We start from the raw sequence: 26,462 nt of genomic DNA on the forward strand, positions 1-26,462 counted from the left end.
GAAAAAGTTAGACTTCCTGAATATTCTACAGAAATGGAATCCTCACAGCACTGTAAATGATATGACCTCACTTCACAAGGCTCAGGGCTACAGAGCCAGTAAAAAACAGGGGTTGGATACAAACCCAGATTCGCCCAGTTCAAACTCTCTGCTGTACCATGTGGCACATTTGATTTTGCCACAAGTTAATTTTGTTTCCCTCTATGAATGTAGGCTACTGATTTCACCAGGCGGTGTGCAGACAGTTCCACACGACCCAGACAATCAGGACGGAGCCAACACTCCGGACGTCACTGCAGGCGCTGCTTCGCTGAGGCTACAGATCGCACTGTGGACACGGGCACCTGTGTTACAAGACGCTGGTGCTGAAGCACACTTTGTCCTTGCCATTCTGTGCACTGACTACTCCCCTCACCTTGATACAGCACCTACAGCAAGCTAGAAAAATCCATGAACCCAACTTACAGGTTCCATGTGCTTTAGTCAGGATTGATATAGATGGTTGGAGGTTGTTAAGAGCATATCAGAAGCTATTTTTAATAAACTAACTGAACATTAGCAACATTACTTCTACCAAAAACCTTGAAAGGAAGGAATTTCTGGCACACTATGGAGACTCAGACAAGTGCCACAGAAGCGGAACAGATAAAAGCCCCAAGCCACAAGGTCTTTAACGGCAACACACGCTTTTTAATAAACCTTGGTTCCAGTTTTTTCCACTAGTTCTGCTGTTGTTTTCCAGCTATCCAGACAATACTGACCCTCCCATATTTCCAGCGTGTTAGAAACTTATACTAACTGGCATTATTATAACTACAGCAAATTAGACTACAGGAAGGCATGCTGTGCAGCTCAAACACTAGATTTGGTTGGGTTACAAGGTCAACTCTAGGGAGTCTGTCAGCAGAAAGAACCACGGTTTCCAACAATTTTCATCTCTCAGAACCACCTATATCCAACTGTTAAATCAGTTAAATGATAGGCAATTATGTGACCTGCCAGAATTGTTAATTTGCTTCAGGGATTATCATTGGCTTTCTAAAGTACATAAATTAGGGAGAACACACGTCCTGTTATCCTCCCATTATTCTGCTATGAAAGATCATACGAAGAATATGCCTATGGTACACAGAAGCAATGGGAACTGCTTCCTAAGTCCATCTCTGGCCTCTCTTTCCCTGCCCAACTGAGTGGACTCTACCAACTGGCGGAAGACTGAGAGGTGCTTGCATTTGAGGGGTGGGGAGTGTGGAGGGGTTGTTTCAGTTTATGTCTGCCTTTGATTTTTTAAACCAGGCTCTTGGCATGACTGCTGCTAAGTTGCTTCAGTTGTGTCTGTCTCTGTGCGACCCCATAGATGGCAACCCACCAGGTTCCCCTGGACTGGGATTCTCCAGGCAAGGACACTGGAGTGCGTTGCCATTTCCTTCTCCAATGCATGAAAAGTGAAAGTGAAGTTGCTCAGTCGTGTCCGACTCCTAGCGACCCCATGGACTGCAGCCCATCAGGCTCCTCCGTCCATGGGAGTTTCCAGGCAAGAGGACTGGAGTGGGTGCCAGTGCCTTCTCTGTCGGCATGACTACTACGTGTTTATGAACTTGAAGCTGTTGGCCCCTTAATGTGTATCCTTCCTCTTTGCTGGCTCTGACTACTGGCCCAGAATATGGGGCAATGACCTTGACGACACAATTACAGTATAAAGGACAAAAGTTCAGGGCAACTAGAAAAAGTATTATTTAAGTAAAATCTTTTTTTGTCCTGCAGGTGGAACACAAGGAGACCATGGACTCTTCCTACCACCACCTGGGTGAAAGCTTAGTCAACTCGTGACCACACAGAGCGTGTCACACACATTAACCTTCCCAGTGCCCTGGATGGCAGTCTTCTATTCCCCCGGTAGCTTGGTTCATACACCCACCTGTTTGGCCTGATTGACGCAGCGCATGTACTGGCTGGCCAAAGCCGAGCAGCTGAGGGTCTGCTGGGTATTCTGGCGGTAACACTGGAGAATCTGGGCCTGCAGGTCAGCACAGACGGGGTGATACTCATACCGCCTGGAAACAAAAACAGGTACCACTGAGACAAATAAGCTTCAACCTGAATGAAGATCAAAGCTAAAAAATACATCAATATACAAATGTTGCAAATGAAAAAAGAATAATTTAAAAAAAACTTTAAGAGAAATAATTTTCTTTGACCTTTTAAGAAAGATATTCCACAAGATAAGTGACTACCATGAAATTCATTCTATTAACTGACACCCCCATGAGACTCTGGACAGAGCAGCATTCCCACCCACTCCAAAATGTGACTGCATGAATGGAGCCAATTACTCTGCAGCCCAGCAGCTGGGTCTCCAACCTGGGAGCCTATGTTCTCTTCCGCTCCCACCTCCAGTGGGTCACAGAGCTGGAGACCCTGCAGTCCAGTCCTTTCTCCATACTCACTGTTGTTATATTAATTCTTAATTATTTATATCCTGGATTCAAGCCATGAATCTCTGGTCTCTCGGCCTCTTAGCTTTCGCCCTCCACTCCTACTCTCCCAAAAGGTTCTTTCTCACAGCCAAGTCTAGACAGCATCTGCTTTCCAAATGAAATACAAGGTCAACAGGCAGGTCCTTTGGGATCAGGTACCTGCCTGCTTTTTCGCCTCAGTCCCCACCCTGTACAAGGTACAGCCTGACCACATTCCTTTATGTCTCTGGTTCTTCAGGGTTTGGTTCTTCCACATCCCTTCACGTCTTTGCTCCATTGCTCTTGATTTTGGAAATGCTCTGCACCAAAGCCTCACCCTTTTCTATGTATCTGGAAAACCCCTGGTTTAGTTGCCAAGTCGAGTCCGACTCTCACGATCCCATGGACTGTAGCCTGCCAGGCTCCTCTGTCCATGGGATTTTCTAGGGAAGAATACTGGAGTGGGTTGCCATTTCCTTCTCCAGGAAAACACCTACCCATCTTCTAACACTTAAGCTAAGTACTGAAGTGTAATCTCTATACGGCTTTCACTAGCTCTCTCCATCCACAGTAGAGTCCATCATTCCCTTTATGACGACCCTCTCGCCTGTATTAACTTCTTTCACTGTGTACTTAACACTGACTGTACTATAGTCAACTGTGACTTACTAGCATGCAAATCCCAGGTAAGGACTGCATCTTATTTTCTCTGTGATCTCAGCTATTGACACGGATCCCTCTTATAGAAGGCACACAATAAATTGTTCAGAATGAGTGGACAGAAAATTTTTTTCATTTCCTGAGCTAAAATTTTACTAATTATACTTACAAACCTCAAGATTTTAGAGTGCTTTCAGTGAATATGCAGTACTAACATAGATGCTTCCAAAAAGCTGACAATACACACTTGAAAAATGGTAACAATAAATAAAATATACCAAATGGATTATACAAACAAAACTGAAATACTCTTGTAAAAATGGTAGAGGAACTTGGATTATAAGGAATAAATACACAGAAATATATATATGTAGTATTATTATCACTTTAGGGAGTCTGTTTTTTTTAAAATCAGTTTTGTTTAATACAAAAGGTTCTAGACTTTCTTATCAGTTCTTTTCTTGAAATTTAAATTTGTTATTTCCATAGTAATCTTGAAAATAGCATTATTTTAAATTTGATGGGTTCTAAAATACCCCTAGAGAATATAGGAGAAATATTTCTCATCAATAAGGAAAGCTCTGGGTGAAGATCTGTCTCCTCACTACTTTTATCCAACACTAAGCTAATATATATATATAGTTAGAATAGGAAACTGAAATGCAAACCACGTTACTGGCCCCTAAGGGAATTTACTTCTTACTACCCTCTGAAAAAGAAGACAAAGAGATAACATTGTACTTTTTCATTCATTACCTTACTGTTTTGCCAAATACCCAAGAACAGAATTTAAATCCAATCCCATCCTAGTTTTAAGATTCTCAAGTTCAGATGTCTGTGAATGTCTCTGGACACGGATTTCCTTAATCCCCTACCATGAACATCAGTATCTAAAAGGAGTCAGCTGTGCTTCAAAGCGTAGAAGCACAGACACGACTGACTGATTACAGCAAGACACACATCTGAACAAATAATAAAATAGGATTAAGCATCAGGTGAGCTGAGACAAGCACATGTACAACTAACGCTTCTAACAGTTGAAGAGGAAGCAGCGCTACATTCTATCCCAGTGCTGAGGACCAACATCCCTCCCACATACCGTGGATTTAAAGCAGGGGAAAGGGAGATGGGCGAGAAGGCTAGAAGCACCCTCCCCATTAACATGCAGTAAAAGACCGAAAAGAATGAGCTGCCACATACTGCGCATCACAGGAAGACGCTAGAGTATTTTTCCCTTCTAAGAAAGACTATTCACAATAGTGCATTCATTAAATACTATGGGCTCCTTAGAATGGGGTTATTTAAGGTATAAGTAAGCATTTATCTTGGGTTTAGCTATTACTCCTGCAAGTTAAAGTCCATGAGTTAGTTATGATTTGCAAGGTGTCAAAATATACTTTTATCACCAGAAATCACTACTACTCACTCCCAGGACCCTGTATGGTAGTTAGGTCCGTGTGAGAGTGTGTGTGTGCACACGCAAATGGAGACATTTTCTGAAATCCTTTCTGTATACATGTCAGCCTGTATTGATGATTAGATGACAGAATGGGGGAAAGAGAGGATGGGAATCAGCGTAATTATCTTCCAGTTCCTGGACTAGGCTCTGGTATATTTTGCTTGGATTAACCTGTAAGGGCAAAGCTCTGTCTCTGTATTGATCTGCAATGCTTGTTACGCTGCCCTAATGCACTGTTTTCACTTTGGGAAAATGCTAAATGAGATTACTGTCTAACATTAGAAGGCCATAAAACCCAAGCATGGCACCTTCCATTCAGGAAAAGGGTTTGAAAGTCATTTCCAATATGCATTATGGTAAACCCTCCGTAGAGTCATTGAGTCAGCAATTGATTTTTATTGACTGCTTCCATTCCTGCTGATGGAAAAAGCCACTATTAGGTAAAAATAACGCAAGGCAGAATTTCAAGATACCCAAGAAGGAAAATTAAATCTTAGCTGCAAGAGACATTTAAACAATTTAATTTCTTGGTATGAAAAGATTAACAAAAATAAATAGTGAACAACAAAAGAGAAATATGAAATATTTGGAGAACTCAAAACTATAAATAAAGAAGTGAGAGACAGAACAGTTATCCAAAAACATACTTGGCAAAAAGGAATTGGCAGAATAAAGTTGATACATGGAAATATATATTACTCAAAAAAAAAAAAATCCAGTTGAGTGACTCTGAAATTACTGGGGACTTTTGATGGGTCCCACCATCTGTCTCTCTACCCCTTCTGTCCCTTCTGTCCTCTTTAGTCCACTCCCAGTCTGCTGCCTGTCTCTTGCTTCTTTCTCACCAGCATGAGAAGCTGGGGCCAAGCCCTTCCCATCCCCACCCCACTTCACCCCACAGTGGCACGTCAGGCCAAGGACCTCACTCATAGCAACCAATGGCAGAACTCGAGACCAAATATCTGGATAAAGAACAAAAGCCAAAGAAGCACTCTGGTAGGCAGTCTATAGCCAGTAACATATCGATTTTTTTTTTTTTTTGGCTAATGTTTAACAAACACCAATGTTCTTTGAAAAGGTAGCTTAGAAAATACATCCAAGTATTTTTCTTATAACAATGACAGGTCCATTGTAGAAACTTCAGGGCCGGGGGGGAATCCCAATTAAGGCTAAGTTCTTAAAATATCATAGTGATGGACAAAAATTATCACTACTGTTTCTGATCATTTCCTTCAAAGAGTTTCCTGTAACTTGGGAATTAACTGGTCAAAGAGAAATGAAGATACTTTGGTAAAAATGAAGTTGAGATAAACGAGCCGTATTCAGAACTCTCTTCTTAAGGCTCTGGCACAATACGTTTCTACCTGGTTATCTGTTTAGAGCTATCTGCTGATCTGGCTGCTGCCTTTCCTACTTTCATGTTTTAGAAACTTCTTTGATGTGGGTCTGAGCTTTCTATTTCAAGGAAACTACTTACCCATCTTTTCAGTTCTAATATAAACCACAAGGATAATGAGGTAATTTCAGAGAAGGGAAAAAAATATGGAGATGGCCCTCCTCATGCCACTTAGAAGGCTCAAGAAGTCATATAACAGTGAGCAGGCACAACTCCTGAAGCTCTCAGGAACACAAAACCATTCTAAGTGCAGGGTGGATACGAGAATGGATACCAGGGTAGTAACCATGCATCCTTCATGGCATCTGGTGGCCTCATAAAACGATTACCTATTACATTAAAAGCAGGTACATGACACATCTGGGGAGGGAAACGTTCCGTTCTAACTTCTGCAGCACAGTGCTAAAGCTCTAACTGTAATTCTGTGCTAAAAATGTTTCACTAGATTGCTAAGTCCAAGGTCTTTCTGCCTTTCTTTCACAACACAAAACGAAAACTGCCAAGCATCTTGCCAATATTTAGTAATTCACTAGTTTCTCTTATCATGTGTCATAAAGCTATCATAAATGTAATATAAAGGAAGCATTTATCTCAAATGTATTCATTATCTTCATTTAAGTTTTTTCATTTTTAATTTTACTTTAAATTACAATCGTTTTCAGAATAAAATGTAAACAGCCTCTTTCTAACAAAGCAAGATCTGAAAAACAACTCAATTTCAAGCTTTTCTGACATTCTTAATAACTGCTAACCACCTTTATTAATGATGTTTCTATCTGAGCTGTAATCAAATTTCTACAATTACAGTTTGGAAGCAGCTTAACATCTCCAAAAGCTGCTTGCTTTCTCTGCTTCAGTTTGTCTTCATATACATTTTGCTATAAAATCTTAAAAAGTAAAATAAAATAAAAAGACTTCTAAAAATATTTATTTTACAAAATGAACACTAGCTATGATGTTTGTCTATCACCTCATCAAAAAATTTTTCTCTGCCCCATCAAAAGACCTACAAGCTGTGGAATGAAGACATCTCTAGGACCAAATGTGAAATCTGAATCTCCAAAGACTTCATCAGTGTGTAAATGAGACCAAGTCACCTTCAGTTCAGTCGCTTAGTCGTGTCCGACTCTTTCCGAAATAACTTTTATTTGAAATATCTCAATAAGGCTTTAAGGCCAGGAAAAGCATCACCAGCACCATGATCATCACCATCCTCATGATTATTTTGATTAAAACACGGAAAATCTGACTTTATAAAATAATTTTCATTAGACAACTGAGAAAATGTTAACATTGAGCAGACACAATGCACTGCCCTTGGATTTCTTTTACTTTAAATAAATGCATCTATATAATACATTGAACTCGTGTGTGTGCGTGTGTGTGTGTGTGTGTTCAGTCGTGTCTGACTCTTTGTGACCCCATGGATTGTAGCTCGCCAGTCTCCTCTATCCATGGTATTTCCCAGGCAAGAACACTGGAGTGGGTTGCCATTTCCTTCTCCAAGGGGTCTTCTCAACCCAGAGATCAAACCTGTGTTTCTTACATCTCCAGAATTGGCAGGGGGATTCTTTACCAACTGCGCCACCTAGGAAGCCCACTGCACTCATACCAACACAAATTAAAATTACATTAAGTCATTTTTACCTAGGGGGCTTTGTGAGTCATTTCCATTTCCCCAATCTTGCTACTTTAGAATATTCACTGAAATTGGGCTAAGGATGGAAAATATGATAGCTATTTCTTTCATCTGTCTACTCAGTTTACTCCAACAACAAACACTGAGCCACATTTATCGAGCATGCATTACATGCCACTCACCATGGTAGGTGCTGAATAACACATGCTCCTTGCCTTCCACTGACTCCCAAACTGGGGGCGGGGGGCGGGGGAGGGCAGGCGCAGGGTTGGTGGCACAGGAGACAGAAGTACACAGAGTCTTATAATGAGAATGATAAGTTGTAAACAAAGTGCTAAACAGAGCTCTGGTTATGAATGGAACAGAAACTGAACATATAGTGTTCCAGACAAGCGGACACCCATCACCAGTGAACAGGAAGTGAGGACTGGCCTTAGGATTCTCCTGAAGTAACTTTCAAGCCAGCAGGAAGATCTGTCCATGGTACCTGGAATATAGAGACAGGCCCCAAGATGGAGAAAATAGACCTCCTTACACTGTGGGGATATGAATACACCCACAGTCTGGTGACTCCAAGCCTTCTGGATGCTTCTGCTTTCTCTGAGAGCAAAGTTTAGTGCTTATGTTCATGACATCTGCCAGCAGAGATGTGGTTTGGAGAGCTGGGAGTAGCCACGTACAGTAAGAGCTTATAAATTCTGAGTTAAGTAGGGGATCCCCTGAAAATAACCAGGGGCCAGGAGCCCAGTTTCAGACCTGTCAACAATAAACAAATGTTTTATTTGTTTATTGGAACCTGGAAAGAGGTTTCCAGTTGCTTTGTCTTGGTAGGAGGGCGGTGGTGGTAACTTTCAGAATTACTCAGCCTTCATCATATCCCCTACTTAGGGACTGCCTTCTGCAACCACAGAGAAGGAAATGGCAACCCACACCAGTGTCCTTGCCTGGAGAATCCCATGGACAGAGGAGTCTGGTGGGCTGCAGACCACAGAGTTGCAGAGTCGAGCATGACTGAGCGGCTAACACTTCTGCAACCACTCTACTGCGTTACTACTTCATATGGCCAGGAAGGAGATGACTGGATAAACTGGTCCTAGATCATGGCCCAGATCTGGAGGCAGGAGGGAGACAGGAGGAGCTGGAATAAGATGGGGAAGGTAGTACGCTAAGATACCAGGAAGCTGAAGAACCTTCCAGAATCTGAGGGGACTCCTGGAGAAGAAAGGGAAGGCATTATGGAGCAGACCAGTCCAGATGGAGAGAGAGCAGAGGGACAGGCTGAGCAGCTAACCCACCCGTGAGGAAGAACAGGGAAAGGGGAGGCTGCAAGCTCCAGCCTACGGGGCCGGAACAAACAGGCATTTGTTTCCAAATTCTGGAAGGGTTCACCTTGCATCCTTCCTGCTCAAGTCCTCAGGCTGAGAGGGAGAGTTGCATACAGCCGACGTGGCTGTCCCCCACCCAGCCAAGGCGGGCACCAGTGCTGGCAGACTGAAGACATGCCAAGGTCAAGTCTAACAGAACACCAGACACAACCTCCCAGAGGTAATCCTCCCATATTTACAGCAATATTTATTTCATAGGACTTATTATATCATTTTCATCAATGCAATCTAACTATTGAAGTAGCACAGAATCAGAGCATCTTCCCGTTGAGCAGTGTGGTACCAGCAGCCTGTGCAGAAATATGGTCAAGCACACACTTTCACATTAGGCCCCTATTTTTAGGCACTTATAATTTTTCAAAAAGCGTTACCCTCAGGGATGAATTGTCTATGCTCCTTTCCCAGCTGAGGAGTGACTGGGGGGTGAGATGTTTGGAGAAATTCCATTTGAGTCACCCAAGCATAAAACTACATGCCAGTACCCTTACCTCTTGCCTGCGGTGATCAAATCTGACAGTGCTTTTACTACTAATGTAACAGTTCAGTTCAGTCGCTCAGTCGTGTCCGACTCTTTGCGACCCCATGAATTGCAGCACGCCAGGCCTCCCTGTCCATCACCAACTCCCGGAGTTCACTCAGACTCACATCCATCGAGTCAGTGATGCCATCCAGCCATCTCATCCTCGGTCGTCCCCTTCTCCTCCTGCCCCCAATCCCTCCCAGCATCAGAGTCTTTTCCAATGAGTCAACTCTTTGCATGAAGTGGCCAAAGTACTGGAGTTTCAGCTTTAGCATCATTCCTTCCAAAGAAATTCCAGGGCTGATCTCCTTCAGAATGGACTGGTTGGACCTCCTTGCAGTTCAAGGGACTCTCAAGAGTCTTCTCCAACACCACAACTCAAAGGCATCAATTCTTCGGCGCTCACAGCTTAATTTAAAACATTTCAAAACCGCCATATATCTCAATGACTGTGACACAGTCTAAAAAACTGGATTAGGATCAAATTTAAACTCTGTGATGAGAGAGCGTGTTATATTACATTAGGTGATACTCTTCTTTTCACCAACATTTTGAAAGCAAGATCCAAATACTCGGTACACCCAGGGAGGAATGTGCCTGACTCTCTTTAACGGAAAGAACTGCAAATGTATTTACTGCAGTGACAAGTAAAGGAAAAAATTATCCACACTGATCTGCCCTGAGTGAGAGTTGCTCAGTCGTGTCCGACTCTTTGTGAGACCCCACAGACTGACTATACTGTCTGTGGAATTCTCCAGGTCAGAATACTGGAGTGGGTAGCCTTTCCCTTCTCCAGGGGATCATCCCAACCCAGGGATCGAACCCAGGTCTCCTGCATTGCAGGCGGATTCTTTACCAGGTGAGCCACAAGGGAAGCACAAGAATACTGAAATGGGTAGCTTAGCCCTTCTCCAGGAGATCTTCCCAACCCAGGAATTGAAGCGGGGTCTCCTGCATTGCAGACAGATTCTTTACCAACTGAGCTATCAGGGAAGCCCCTGAAGTGTCAGAGTGCTGATAATGAGGAGTGGGAAGAGGGCTAGAGCTGGGCCTCCTGTCTCTTTCTTGTCCTGGTGACGATCTGTAGGGGAGGAGGCTGAGGGTCTGCCCCTGGCAAGAGGGAAATACCAAAGAGGACACCCTAGGCCATGCCAGTAAACCTCCAGGAAATGGCCAGACAGAAAAATGCCACCTGGACATCATAGAGGTGAACACACAGTGAAGGGGGAGGTAAAGATGTGCAGAAACACAAGGAGGGAAAAATATTCATATCTGTAGAAGAAACACCCTCACAAAGCTCACAGGTAAGAGCAGGTGGTACAGTGGGTCCAGGAACAGAATGTACATCAGGAAGCGCTGCAGCTGTCCTGAGGAGGTAGCTGAGGGTAATCTACAGAGTCCATGAAGGAGAGGAGATGGGGTCTTGAAAGTCTTACCCTCAATGAAGGGTAAAACGGCAAGAGGACACATAAGAGGCTCCACGTGAGCCAAGGCCCAGGTCTCAGTCAAACTAGGCACATCCAGGGGATCAGGTTGCAGGGAGGCTGGCAGAGGTGAGAGGTGGTGATGAAAAGGGAGGCACTGGGATGTAGATGGTCTTCTGACAAGGCAGAAGACACTTAGATTCTGTTCTGCAGGGAAAGACAAGCCACCAACCTTTCTACATGAGAGAATAAAGTTATAAAGGTGCTCTCTTAGAAAGCTGACCAGATGTGAATGAATCAGATGGATGAAAGTGGAAAGCATCCAGGCTGGGAGGCCAGTGGAGCTGTGTCCAGCTATAAAGACAGGCAGGAACAGAGGCACTGGGAAGCAAGGATGCGGTAACTGACAGATATGGACGCAAAGAAGGGCAACACACACATGGCTTCAGTTCATTAAGTTCAGTTGCTCAGTCATGTCTGACTCTTTAGGACCTCATGGACTGCAGCACACCAGGCCTCCCTGTCCATCACCAATTACCAGAGTCTACACAAACCCATGTCCATTGAGTTGGTGATGCCATCTAACCATCTCATCCTCTGTCATCCCCTTCTCCTCCTGCCCTCAATCCCTCCCAGCATCAGAGGCTTTTCCAATGAGTCAACTCTTTGCATGAGGTGGCCAAAGTACTGGAGTTTCAGCTTCAGCATCAGTCCTTCCAATGAACACCCAGGACTGATCTCCTTTAGGATGGACTGGTTGGATCTCCTTACAGTCAATGGGACTCTCAAGAGTCTTCTCCAACACCACAGTTCAAAAGCATCAATTCTTCGGCACTCAGCCGTCTTCACAGTCCAACTCTCACATCCATACATGACCACAGGAAAAACCATAGCCTTGACCAGACAGACCTTTGTTGACAAAGTAATATCTCTGCTTTTCAATATGCTATCTAGGTTGGTCATAACTTTCCTTCCAAGGAGTAAGCGTCTTTTAATTTCATGGCTGCAGTCACCATCTGCAGTGATTTTAGAACCCCCCAAAATAAAGTCAGCCACTGTTTCCACTGTTTCCCCATCTATTTCCCATGAAGTGATGGGACCAGATGCCATGGTCTTAGTTTTCTGAATGTTGAGCTTTAAGCCAACTTTTTCACTCTCCTCTTTCACTTTCATCAAGAGGCTCTTCAGTTCTTCTTCACTTTCTGCCATAAGGGTGGTGTCATCTGCATATCTGAGGTTATTGATATTTCTCCTGGCAATCTTGATTCCAGCTTGTGTTTCTTCCAGTCCAGCGTTTCTCATGATGTACTCTGCATAGAAGTTAAATAAGCAGGGTGACAATATACAGCCTTGACGGACTCCTTTTCCTATTTGGAACCAGTCTGTTGTTCCATGTCCAGTTCTAACTGCTGCTTCCTGATCTGCATATAGGTTTCTCAAGAGGCAGGTCAGGTGGTCTGGTATTCCCATCTCTCTCAGAATCTTCCACAGTTTACTGTGATCCACACAGTCAAAGGCTTTGGCACAGTCAATAAAGCAGAAATAGATGTTTTTCTGGAACTCTCTTGCCTTTTTGATGATCCAGTGGATGTTGGCAATTTGATCTCTGGTTCCTGTGCCTTTTCAAAAACCAGCTTAAACATCTGGAAGTTCACGGTTCATGTATTGCTGAAACCTGGCTTGGAGAATTTTGAGCATTACTTTCCTAGAGTGTGAGATGAGTGCAATTGTGCGGTAGCATGGCTTATACCTGGGGATTTAAAGAATGAAAGTGCTCAAGTGATGTTGCTCCCAAGTGGAAACAACCCACCAAGATCTAGAGTATGGACTTAGAGCTCAGCACTGGGAACAGGGCCACCATCATGGACTGGGCCTTCCCAGCAAGAAAAGGCAGGGAGTGTGGAGAGAGATGGCAGGAGGGACACCGGAGCCCTGGGCAGCAGCCCTGTTTAGGCGGGAGGTGACAGGGAAGGAAGATGGAGCAGTCAGAGAGCTGGGAGTGGAGGGAAGAAGCGCATGACACAGCATCCCAAGGCTGGGAAACCAGAGCTTCATGAAAAAGGAAAAGGCGAAAGGAATACAGACCAATAAAACGCTCTGGAATTCAATCCCCAGCAATTTAGAGAAATAATTTCACTATAGGGCATAAGACAGAAGTCAGACAGCAGGAGCTGGTAAATAAGAAAATGGGCAGTAAAGAGACGAAGGTTAGTGCAATATCCTTTACCGAGTGCTTGTTCTATACCAGGTTATGTCTGCGTGTGTCTGTGTGTCTGTCTGTGTGTCTCATCCTGTAAGAGCTGCTTTTACGGGGCACATCTGGGAACAGTAAAAACATGAAAGGAGGGAGCACAGCTGGCGGGAGATGACTGGCAAAGGTCTCAGACGAACGAATTCAGAAGTCTTACAGAACAAGAAAGGCCCAGGCAGTGAGACAGGACAGCAAGGCACTCCAAACAGAAACGAGGAAGAAGGAAAGGCTGCGGAAGAAGAGAACAAAGTTTGGAGGCAGTGATGTCACGAATGAACTTTTTTCTTTTTTAAGATTCATATGAAAATTTACATACAGATCAGAAAGCCATAAACGCTTTCAGCAAGGACATGCTCTGTATGCAATAAAGGCATTTCCATTAAGTATAGTAATCAGCAGAAGTGAACTACTCAAAAGTTGGGTGGAAGGGAAGGCTGTGTGAAAAGGGGAGTGTTTTGATTCAACAGTCTTTATTTATTTCTTTGACTTCACCAGGTCTTAGCTGCAGGATGTAGGATTTGGTTTCCTGAGCAGGGATCAAACCTGGGCCCTCTGCATCAAGAGTACAGAGTCTTAGCTAATGGACCACCAAGGAAGTCCCCACTGTGAGTCTTTAAAAAGAAAGACAAGAAGGCAAAAAGGAAGGTAGACGTGGATAGGATTAAGGAGAAAAACAGACCTCTTGGTTAAAGCTGAAGCCCACAGTAATGAATATTAAAAGTGGGGTTGGTGAGGTGGAGGAGTGGAAGGGAAACCTTTCAGTAGGAAATCCCAAAAGCTAGATGAATCATCTGACAGCAATGGCAATTCCTATGAGTAAGGGAAGAAATCCACTGAAAGAAAGGGAGGAATCCACGAGAAGAAGGATTCTCCTTCTAAAGGCATCAGCAAGTGCTGGTGACGGAAGAGCTGAGATGGGAGTGCAAACCTGGAAATGCCTTTGGACATGCCAGCCTTTGGCACAAGCCCTTCTGATTCAACCTCAGACACCTTGGGAGAAATGAGACAGAGAAACTGCCTGATTATTTTAAGTCACAGGGCGCGCCATTGGCAATAGCATGTATCACTGAGTGTTTGAAGAGCCTATAGATTTCTCTATCTGTGAGACTCTTGTCTGTCAGAGAGCTGGTCCCTTCTCTTGCTCATGGCTCTCTCCCAACCTCCTCCTCTCGTGTAAAGGGGAGCTACTTCCAGAGCTTAGGTCTTTGTCCCTGCTGTTCTTCTCCTCTGGAAGTTATTCTTCCCTCTGGGGGTTCTCTCCTTTTGCTTTGCCTGTGATGAAATGGGTTTTCTAGTTGCTCTCCATCAGTTAGAAACTCCGTGATCTTAGGTTTCTCTAGGTTTCAATTCTTTGTAAAATACGCAGATAGTAACCCTACCCCTCTGAAGCTACGGACTTGATCTGATGGTCCTCATATCCTTTCTATCTTGAAGACCGCTAGACTAGGCAACAACTGGATATGGCCAGTTTCTTTAATTTCCATTTTCTTATCTAGACAAGATCTTCCTTCCATTTTCCACCAACTGCAGTATTGTTAGCTCAGCATCACGCATTTAATTTTGGTTCTTTTGTTCTGGTTGAATACTTCCTACTGAAGAAGTCATTGAGACTGCTAGTTCCTTCTTGGAAAAGTCTTCACTTTCAACCCTTCCTCGGTTCCCCCTACACCACCCTTGGTTAAGCTACAGTTCATGCTTGCTGCTGCTGCTAAGTCGCTTCAGTCGTGTCCAACTCTGTGTGACCCCACAGACAGCAGCCCACCAGGCTCCCCCGTCCCTGGGATTCTCCAGACAAGAACACTGGAGTGGGTTGCCATTTCCTTCTCCAATGCATGAAAGTGAAAAGTGAAAGTGAGGTCGCTCAGTCGTGTCTGACTCTTAGCGACCCAATGGACTGCAGCCCACCAGGCTCCTTCACCCATGGGATTTTCCAGGCAAGAGTACTGGAGTGGGATGCCATTGCCTAGACTACTGTTATTATCAGCCTCCAGTATGCCCTCAGCTGCCCACTTTTCGAGCTCATCAACATGAGTTCTACTAAATGCATAACCTGCAAATGCCCACCTTTCTTAAGGGGCAATTGGGACTCTTCCCTCTCCCTCCCCTCCCGTAACTCATTTTATTTTTAAAATGTCTCATATCCCTTGCCTTCTCATCAGCTACTACTCATGTTATTAGGAGAAAGGGACTCCACTGAAACTTCTACTAAACCACTGTATACCTATTCTGGCCTCAAAGTGAAGCACAGATGGCGACAGATGCAAGGTTGTTTTCAAACACAATCTGATATGAACTGGTGTAATAGCCAAAGAGCACAACTCCACATACTCCTAACGTCTACTTCCCAAGCCATGCGACAAAATTATAAAATCATTCTCTGAATTGACTGTATTTTTCACCTGTGGGTGAGGGCACTATCTACAATGGTGATAAGTTTCCACAGGAACTAAATCCAATTTCAAAGGGTTTGAATATTGAGGCTTTTTTTTTTTAAAGTGCTCAAACAACATGATTTTGTACCTAGTGCCTTACATCTTTGAAACTTGTAAAGTATTATAAATATTAATCTCTTAAGTCTCCGAAAGGCCCTGGAATGGAGGCTGGGTGGGGAGGAACTCTTTGCATTTGGGAAATAGATATGTTCAAGGTAACTGGTGTGGGTTACTAACTCAGACTATGTTTGATCTCTATCATTAAGAACAACTAATCTATGGTAACACTACTGACCAATTTTTGGAAGACAAGTATATTATGAATTCAAAGAGCTAATATTTCCCTATATGAGGGATACACCACTGAAGAATTTTGTAACAGATAAAAGTGAAGAGTTTATATGGGATATATAATCACAGTGAACAACTACTCTTTAGTTTAAAAGTTCAAACATTTCTTTTTTCGGTTCTGATTAAAGTGCTCGGTATTGATGCCGTAACACATCATCCAATCTCACCTCTTGTGCTACATAAACAGATTTCGGCATTTTTCTGAGGACAGGCAAGATTTAGCAAATTGACTTAACATTCTCAGCTGCTGCTGTGGAGACAGAAATTAACAAGACTAACCATGAAAGCAGAGAAAACAACAACCTCCTGAGCACAAATTCTTCAAATGATTATGATGTGCCTCACACACGAGCATTTCAGAGGCGGAATCTCAATGGTTCCTATGTAAAGGGAAAATGATGTGTTGCTGCAGGACCAAACAATGCACTTCTCAATTCGTGTCCTGGACTGGATTCCCCATGCTGAGCCCCATTAGTTTTACATCTCCCCAAGGGTTCCAATTCAGCAGTATTAATCTAAGCCTTCGTACGCAGCTCCAGTCTCTGAACGTCTGCCATGTGACCGTCCTTTAATGCAGCTCTCCAGTGAGTGTTTCTGGAGGGAAATCATATAACCAGGGTAAATTCACAGGTAGCCACTAGTTTCTGCCTCCCAGCTTTCTACAGTTCTCTGGTAAATTCGTTCTTGCCCCCTTCCAGTAGCTATTTCATTCCATCTCCATTCCCCCTTCACTCCTGACCATATTCCTAGTTTTCACTGAGAAAAACAGAAACCAAGAGGCGACTCCCTCACTGGCCCACCATAAAGTCTGGATCTGCACCTTTTCTACAGTTGCTTTGGAGAAAGGGTGCCTCTCTGATAACCATTTCTTTCCCTATTATATCATTTTCATGAGCTTGCCCACCTTCTCTGCTGCTGCTGCTGCTAAGTCGCTTCAGTCGTGTCCGACTCTGTGCGACCCCACAGACGGCAGCCCACCAGGCTCCCCCGTCCCTGGGATTCTCCAGGCAAGAACACTGGAGTGGGGTGCCACTGCCTTCTCCAATGCATGAAAGTGAAAAGTGAAAGGGAAGTCGCTCAGTCGACTCCTAGCAACCCCATGGACTGCAGCACACCAGGCTCCTCCGTCCATGGGATTTGCCAGCCAAGGGTACTGGAGTGGGTTGCCATTGCCTTTTCTAGAAGAGTGCTAATCCAAGAACTCCCTGCAGTGATGGAAACGGTCATGTCTATGCAGCCCAACACACTGGTCAAGGTCACGTACTCCTACTTATCACCTGAAAGGTGACTAATGCATCAGAGGTAAAACTTTATATCTTACTTAATTTAAATCTAAACAGCCACCGATGGCTAGTGGCTTTCATATTGTTGAAAGCCCAACTCTAGCAAACACTATTCTTATGACAGCCACCTCCACTCTCTACCTTCCATCCACTCGCCTCTATCCATACCCAAGAGACCAAATCCACCCATTCTGAGCAGACATTTTGTAGGACCCACTGGCATGGACCTGCTTGAGTAAACTACTCTCCCCTTGTGAAAGGGGCTCTGGCTTCTGTAAACACTACATTTCCTTCCTTGCTTCTCCTCTGGCTCTTCTTCTAACGGATCTCCAGGTGGGGGAGTTTCTCTGCTCTTCTCTCTATATCCTCTCTCCACCATGATCTCAACCACCCCCATGGCCTTAATGCCACCGATGTGCTAACAGCTATCAAACTCTCTATCTCCAGTCCTGCCTTCCTGCAGGTGACTGCCTCCTGCTATTCAAACTGAAGAGTTTATATGTGCCACCTGTTCAAAATCAAACAATTCCTTCTTCTACCCTCGATTTGTTCTTTCTTCCCCATCTCAGTGGATGGACCTTCTCAAATCAGGGAATCACCTTGATGTACACCCTTCTCTCATTCCCAATATCCAATCTGTCACTGAAGGTGAAGGTGAAGTCGCTCAGTCGTGTCCAACTCTTTGCGACCCTGTGGACTGTAACCTACTAGGCTTCTCCGTCCATGGGATTCTCCAGGCAAGAATACTGGAGTGGATTGCCATTTCCTTCTCCAGGGGATCTTCCCGACTCAGGGATCAAACCCAGGTCCTCCCGCATTGGAGGCAGACGCTTTAACCTCTGAGCCACCAGGGAAGCCCAATCTGTCACTAAGTCTTATCAGTTAAACTTCTAGAATAGATCTGAAATCGACCTCTTTCTCTCCATCGTCATTATTCTAGATCAAGTCACCACCACCACCAGGAATATTTTTAAAATCTCGTAGGTAGTTTTCTGCTAGTTTCTGTTCTAAGTCCTCCAGCCTCATTTCTACTGCAATTCACTATGAACACCACAACTGGAGTGCCCCTTTTTAAATGAATCTTATAACTCACAGGTTATAATGTGAATCTTTCAAACACTACCGCTCTTGGGATAAAATTCACAATACTAATTATAGCCAAGTGGGACATGGTTCTTCCCCACCCCAATCTCATCTCTCTCCACTCTGCTTTCCTGCAGGCTTCCTTTCAGAACCCCAAAGGAGCTATGCTCCTTCCTTGGGGCCTTAACACAGGCTGATCTTGCTGCTTAAATGACCTTCTGTAAAGCTCCCCCAACACTTATTATCTTAGCCTGAAAAGGGGTCATCTCTGACCGTTCATGGTGGATTCCCATGTCTGCTCTCGTAGCATAGACAGAACTCAGCACAGCTGTAACTGTCACGTTATTCGGGAGACTAGTCATTTCTCCCATTAGTCTGTAAGCTCCAAGAAGGCAGGCCTCCTGTCTGTTTAGTCTCCACAGTATTTCCAGAACCTGGCACAGCATTTGCCAAACACCACTGGTTGCCCAGGCCCATCACTACAGGGTACCAGGGCACCCTCTCCACTTCTCTTCACCACTATGTTAGCCTGGGTGAACGTGCAGGCATAAGGGGGACGTATGAGGAAGTATGTCCAAACCAGTACACTGGGGAGGCAAGTGTTCCTAACATCCCAAGTGGAATCAAGACGAGCTTTTTTCTAATAAAGCAGTATGATCAAAGTTAGCTTCCACAATACAGTCACTGCTTCCACGTGCAGCATTTACTGTGATGGTCAACACAGAATCAGGCAGCTAGAACACCTACGTCCAAGCCTGGGTTCCACCTTTCTCTTGCTGTGGAAGCTGGTGCAAGTTGCTTAACCTCTCTAAAGGGCAACTTCTTCATGGGCGCTTAACATTTAAGACTGTTGTAAACGTTAGTAAGATAATGCATGTGCTCTCAATATAATGCTTGCTACATGGTAAGCATTTTAACAAAATAACAGTGGCTGCTATTATTACTATTGTTATTATTATCTCAACTGACAAACTCTGGGAGGTTGTTCTGGGAACCTCTTAGCTATTAGCTTATTTCTAAAGAAAAATGGGTTTCCACTTTCAAACTTAAAAACCAAGTTTTAGAACACAATTCGTGTGAAAGTTGGTGACCGTTCACGTAGCCTGAAGGTGCCCACAAACAGTTCAGATGGTGGCAAACAAGGTTCCTGCCTGTGTTTCGGATAAAGGGATTAAAAAGTCGCACTCATGTTAAAATCAAACCTCCAGTGTGGGGAGTATAATTAACATAAACCTATACATCTTTTCTTCTCTCAACTATGTTCTCACGGGGAGCAACAGCCTTCCCTATGAATAAATGGAATTGTATCTGGAGTAATTACTCTTGGCACAGATTCGCCCACTGCTGGTGGCAGGGCTGCTGCCTGTGACTAGGTACTGAGGGGGAACTCAACGGAATCGACAGCAAACTGCTTTAATTTCCTTTAGTGGCAGCAAAGTCCTGTCTAAAACAAGCTGGACATTTCAAGAATAATCAACACCACACAGTTAAAGTTAAATTGCCATTAAACCAGTGTTCAAACAGGCCAGAAACTGGTTTTCAGCCGCTTTCCATGAGTTTCTGTATCCTTCACGCCATAAATGTCATTTTGTAAAGCCAGGCTGGCAGTGCTCAGCAGGAGGCCCAGAAGTGCCAGCGTTAATTAAAAATGTCGGCTAACTTTTCAGCTCCTTCACGCAGTGAGATGTTCGCCCTAGCTCCACCCTCGAAAACATTAACCACCAAAGGGCACTCAGGAGTGGGCAGAAATGTGAGAGGACCGAGGATGCTTTCATTTTCAGATGGTGCGAAACAGACTGGCAAGGGACAGCACGGACTGTGATGGCCCTGCGGCCCAGGCCACGGTGGGCACTGGGGGAGAGCTTGGCACCGGAGGGTTTCCTTTTCTGTAATACTGACGAGAAATTAAAGATGGCTCCCTAGTGCCTGGTGAGCAGCCGTCGTGAAGGATATGAGAACCTGGGACCTTTCCCATAATAAAACCTCAATAGACAAGTGTGGATTGATTACTACTCAGAAGTGAACTGCACATGACTAAGATGATGTAAAAGCTTGTAAACTTTTGAGTTTCACTATATGTTTCATCTCATACAATGGTAAGAAGTATATAATAGCTGTAGCTATACAGCATATCATGAAGTGGATATTTTAGACATATCTGCCTAATCTGATCAATGTAAACCACCTCAAAACTGGCTGGTTATGCCCGGCAACTTGTTTCAGTTAGGAAAGAAGAGTCTTCAGAGAGGAAGATCTTGATGTGCTGCTCAGGACTGTAATTTCAGTGTAAGGTCTGAATAATATTCTTGCCTGGAAGATCCCATGGACAGAGGAGCATGGCAGGCTACAGTCCACAGGGTCACAAGAGTCAGATACAACTGAGTGACTAGATATACTCACATGATCGGTTTGGTTATTCAAACTGCATGAAGTGATGAGGTAATTTTTATCACAACCACACATAATAAAATAAAGTACTAAATGATTTCATTTAAACTTTTCAAAACAATGGTAAATCAATTATAATATTAATTTCTACCAAATATGATTAATTTTTATCAGTTTTCAGTCTCCAATATTAGCTATAAGCACCAGTATTTAGACTGAAGGAAGAATCGTTTAACAGATGGAGTTTTACTACTTTGGGTATTTAGGAAAGAGGTCATTTGAGTGCAGTCTTATTTCCCTGCTTGTAAACTAAGGCTTCTACCCATGAGACACTATTTCAGAAATGCACTGAAGGTTACTATCTCTGCATGTATTACAAATGCTAACCAAAGTGCAATGTTAATATATCCTCTTACTCATTATAAAGAAAACAGCAGATACGACTGCACATTAAAGACATTTTGCCAACAGTATTTTCAATCCTAAGTTCGTTTTTAAGTCCCAGTAAATGCCAGTCATGGTCCCATTGGTGCTCTGGTGATCTGAAGTAAGGAAAAAGAAATTGGCCTTCCTACTAGGAGCTATGTGAGGACAAGAGGTAACAAAAAAGCCCTGTCTTGTGGTTATTTCATTTCCCCAAACCTGCTGCTATGTAAATGGTGAAAAGAGAAAGATATTAAAATTGCACTACACAGCCTTTCTTCCTTCTTCCTTTCTCTATCATTCCTATTTCGGGGGAGGTGCTATCAATTAAGGGAGGTAAACAGATTTTATATAGGCTTCTAAAGCACGGGTAGCAAACCAAAGGAAAACCAGCAACTCTCTTAATGCGCATGCCAACAACAGACATCACCAATCAATCAGGGCACTCCAGATCCCTTAGCCTTCCAGTCTCCGTGGTGTTCCAGCCTTAGCCTTGGATTTGACTCTCTCAGTTCTACACATCCCTGTGGTCCTGCAGCTAAGGCTGTGTGATGTTGATTCTCACTGGAAGCCTGGCTTTCTTCCAACCAGCACTTAGCTGTACAAAATCCAAGGCTTCTGAAAGTGAGGAAGAGACCAGACAATACACCTTTCTGACTCATTTCACATCCCTCCAAAAGGCAGGCAAAGCCAGGAAAAATTATCTGGGCTTAGCAGTCTATTTCTTTACTTCCTGGAGAAAAAGAGTGGGAGCACAAGAGTAGGCCCCTATTCAAGTCTAAGCCTTGATCTTAACTATGTCTGCTTTTAAAGCTGGCATGAGGTTCGGGTTCAGCATTCACCCTTTTAAAAAAGTATGTGCTTAAAAGAAAGTTTCATGACAGTCACTAGAGCCTGCGCAAGCATTTTAAGGAGCACCTTCCTTATATATTGAAAGTGAAACTGGTAAAGAATCTGGAACTGACTCAGATAGTAAAGAATCTGCCCGCCATACAGGAGACCTGGGTTCAGCCCCTGAGTTGGGAAGATCCCCTGGAGAAGGGAAAGGCTACCCCCTCCAATATTGCTGCCTGGAGAGGCTGCAGAGTCTGACACGACTGAGCGACAAACATTCCCTATCTATTAGCATAGTCGTTCACTTGGCTTTGAGTTTAATTGCTCCCTCTTTCCAGGAAGCTCTTAATGACACCATCTCACATCCAGCCTTCATAATCTGGCTCTCCTCCTCAGATAGCAGAGCTCCTGGGCACTGTCTCCTGCCTGCCGCCTGCAGTGGAGGGCCAAGCGTGACTCTCCCCAGCTGCTGCTCAGGGGCCTGCCTGATCACTTCAAGCCATTCCAGGCACAGAGCCTTCCAGGCAGCTGAAGCTATTAGATGCAACCTGCTTGGGCCAGGGCCATCTTCTGCTTCCAAGGATCACTCATGTCTGCCTCTGCCTGGATACTTTCATTCTACTACTTGAGCAAAGCCCACCTCCCACACTTGCATAGAGCATCTCCCTGGATAAAGAAGTTAACAGAAGACCAGAAGATGGCTCTACCTTGCCACAATTTAATTCAAAAAAGTCTCAAAATAATCTGGAGTATTGAAATGGAGGAGGTAGGTTCAAATACGATTAGAAATGTAGGGGGCTTCCCTGGTGGTCCAGTGCTTAAGAACTCACCTGCCAATGTGGGGGACACAAGTTCGCTCCCTGGTCCACGAGGATCCCACATTTCGCAGGGCAGCTAAGCCCATGCTCCACAACAAGAGAAGCCACCACAATGAAGAATCCCAGCATAGCAACTATAGTAGTCCCCGCTTTACAAAGCTACAGAAAGCCCGCGCACAGTAATAAATACCCAGCGCAGCCAAAAATACATACATAAAATTCAGAAATGTAGCTGCCTGAAAACTAGGGACACAGACCAGAAGAGCTACCCAGGCCGCCCCGATCTATTCTTGTGAGGAAAGAAAGGTGGTGATTTCTCCTGTGCATGTGTTTGTCCCCAGCTCCCCACAGCTGCTGGCTCTCAAGAAAGTGCTGGTTGCAGGCAGTGGCCACACAAAGGGCAGCACTCCTCTGCTTTACAGAGAGTTGAAAAGACCTACGTCATTTCTCTGGGGTCCCAAGCTTTTTCTTTCTTTCCTTTTTTTTTTTGGCATTACCCATAATGTGGTTGTCCATGGGATAAACAGAGACGCCTTCCCCTACAATTATATTTGCTTAAAGGAAAACACAGCTGCTTTTCTTGCATATTAAGACACAACTGGAACTACAGAGACCAAACAAAGATTTCAAAGGGAAGGAAAGTTTTTACAGCATAAAAGACACTCCACCAAACCAACGTGCATTGAAACTAAAAAGCTGAGGCAAAGCAATGACTATTCTCCTTGGGGACAAAAGTCCTATTGAGCAAGAAGCTAGAGGTGCCATTTTCCAGAACCACCTGCTACTCCTTGGAGCTGCTGCAGATATTCAAGAGCCAGATTTTCAGAGTCCTTCCATCTCCGGGGTGTGTGTGGGAGAGTGTGCGCGTGTGTGCCCTCAGGCAAAACCAATAGGTAATTACTTGCTGCTCTCCTGGCAGGATAAGGGGACCGTCAGGGTGACTACTTAACGATCCCTTCTTAGATGAGCAGCATCACACTGCTAGCTACTGTTCAGAGGAAACCTCTGGAGAAACATGCTAACCCAGGTGAGAGCAAGTGAAGGACTCACTCCTTTGGGAAGGGGAAGGTACTGTACAGAGGATCCACCCATCCAAAGTATGGAACTGGCAAGAGAGGATGATGAATCTATTAGCAATTATTTGCTATACTTACAACTGCATCTAAGCATACTGCTGCTAGCACTGCTGTTTTACGTGATGTCTTCTTCATGTGGCAACCTTCTCATAAATCAAAGCAAAAGCCAATACCAGACAGATTCGTGTACAGCCTGCCTGACAATAAAAGTTAACACTGAACCTTTGCTGTTATCCATCTTCATAAATGTGTCCATGACGTGGCAAGACCGCTACATGTTACAGTGGGACTGCTGCTAATACATGCAAGGTAGTGACCCACTAGGTTAATGGGACTTGACGATCAGCACAGTCTTAATTGAGCCAGGAAAAGAAATGGCTTCTCTTATCCTTGCCTTCAAGTGTAGAGTTTTCTCCTCTCTGCCTTGGTCCCATCGGTCCTTGCTCAGAAAGTACCTATAGTCGAGTTGAATACAGGCAACTGTATTCAACTGTATATAGCACACTGTATACAGAGACCTCATGGGGGGAGGCAGGTAAGTTAGCTTTTGTAAGAAGGTATCAAGTGTCTAATTGGCTTTTGTGGTAGAGAGCTACCTGACTTGAAGATATCATGCTGTCAAATTCAAGTAGAAAATATTAATTAGATGTATTTTGGTTTTGAAAAGATATAAATCTGTGTACATTAACAGAAGGGAAAAATAGTCCTTGGAAACAGCAAAGGTCAAAAGTTTTCACATATCAACAATCCTTCCCTAACAAAAATCTGTCTCATACAGAAATCTAAACTGAAGGAAGGACAAATCTTAATCCAATAAACAATATTTCATTACATTTTTAATTTTGCTCTTGTCTTAAGTACTCTATTGACACAGCAAAGAGGAGCACTTGCCTTCCCTAGGGCAGGTTCTAGAGATAAATTCTGGCAATCACCTAATGTCCAACAAAAATCAGCCCTGTATGCACACCCTATAAATAAAGACCAGCAATAGCTGGATAAATCAAACCATTAGCTAGACACAGAGACATCACATAGCCACAGTCCCCTAATTTGCTGAGTGAATTTACTTCAGCCTGTATTTACTGAGTACAGAATACATGCGAGGTGCTGGTGGAGACCTAAGAACAAAATAACAGATACAATCCCTACCCTCAAGGTGGTTTCATTCCAACTAGGAACGAGAGTCACACACTGTGCCCTGACACACCGCCTTGGTAACGGGCCTTTCAAACTCCCTGAAGCCTGTCATCCTCGTTTAGCCTTTTCGATGCCAGTCTCGCCTACCGTAAATTCAAATGCCCTTCTAGAGCGAAAACACCCCAAAGGTAGAAGCTGAAAAGCAGGAAAGAGTTTTATAAGAGTTTTAATTCCATTTAGTAGTAATAATAGTGATATTAACTGGACATGTGTTTAAGAGTACTACCACTGCAAAGATGGCCAAGGGGCAGCTCGTGCATCCAGAGGCTCTCACTTCAGAAGGGAGATAGGTACACAGGCAACTATGGTCCACAGTGGGCTGCAAGAAGGGCTCAAGTTACCTGTACACAGAGGGAGCAAATGTGACCTGCGTTTGGGAGCTGGGAGTGGGAAGAAGGGACGTGTCAAGGAATATTTCAGAGACACTGACATGTGAGACCGGTCTCAGCTAGTGGATAGCTGATGAGGAGGAAAAGGTGAAGGTGCGCTATGTTTCAAAGCTGCAGATGCACAGGGAAAGGCACTCTCTCTTGCTTTACAGAGTCAACTCTGGGGCCCATGAAAGGGGGGGGGAAGAAGAGGCTGAGGAGGTGTCAAAGGTCATTTTCACAGTATGCCTCAATATTATAAGTTTGGGATGTTAGTCCCAACTTCTAAATAATGATTTATTAGATACTGTCAATTATTTCGCTTTCAAGCAGAAACTTATTTTGTTTTTTAATCATATGGATCAGACTGATGGATGAGTATCTTGAGATTGCAAGGCAAGCTGTTAAAAAAAAAAAACCTATTATCAGTCGTCACTACTTATCACTACAAATCAGGACTATCACAACACTGCACAACCAAATAAATGAATGTGGGTGCTGAGACTGCTAGAGACCTATGGTTCACCATCCTGAGCTCCTGGTGTTTAAGTGCTGGATCCACGAAAATTAAGCATCACTGTTTTCTTGATAATAAGCAAAGGTTGCAAGGAAGCTTATTAACTACAGTGATATTAATAACATAGCATACTGTCAGCATTAGGATCCCACACAAGATTTCATTTGAAAATAGGAGTCTACTCACCGTTTCAAGAAAAAAAATTATTTTGCAAACCACTGGAGGAACTGGGAGATAGGGAGGAAGTTGTTCTTTTCAAGGCTTATGATTTCCCTTTTCACTCTCTCCAGGGATCAACAGTTTTTCAAAGAAATAAGATTATATTTGTGATTAAGATAGTTTTTAAAATCTAAAATGTAGTTTAAACACACATAGGCAAATACACTTTTTTTTTTTTGGTTTCTTTCCAACCCCAAGCCACCAAACCTCCAGCCTTTCATTCTTCACTGCAAACATACAGGGGTTAAATAGGGTTTTGAGGAGTAACCTAGACACTTATCCA

General features: G+C 43.8%; 1 protein-coding gene across 1 annotated transcript in view; it reads right to left on the bottom strand.

Annotated features, from left to right (window-relative positions):
• CHCHD3 (coiled-coil-helix-coiled-coil-helix domain containing 3) overlaps positions 1–26,462 on the bottom strand; it is a 282,425-nt gene that overhangs the window by 13,206 nt on the left and 242,757 nt on the right. The window contains exon 7 of the mRNA XM_069586985.1: positions 1,919–2,054. Within this exon, the coding sequence (XP_069443086.1) occupies positions 1,919–2,054 (136 nt within the window). The remainder of the gene's footprint in view (positions 1–1,918; positions 2,055–26,462) is intronic.

Source organism: Ovis canadensis, chromosome 4 (genome assembly GCF_042477335.2).
Source record: "Ovis canadensis isolate MfBH-ARS-UI-01 breed Bighorn chromosome 4, ARS-UI_OviCan_v2, whole genome shotgun sequence".
NCBI classification, from domain to species: Eukaryota; Metazoa; Chordata; class Mammalia; order Artiodactyla; family Bovidae; genus Ovis; species Ovis canadensis.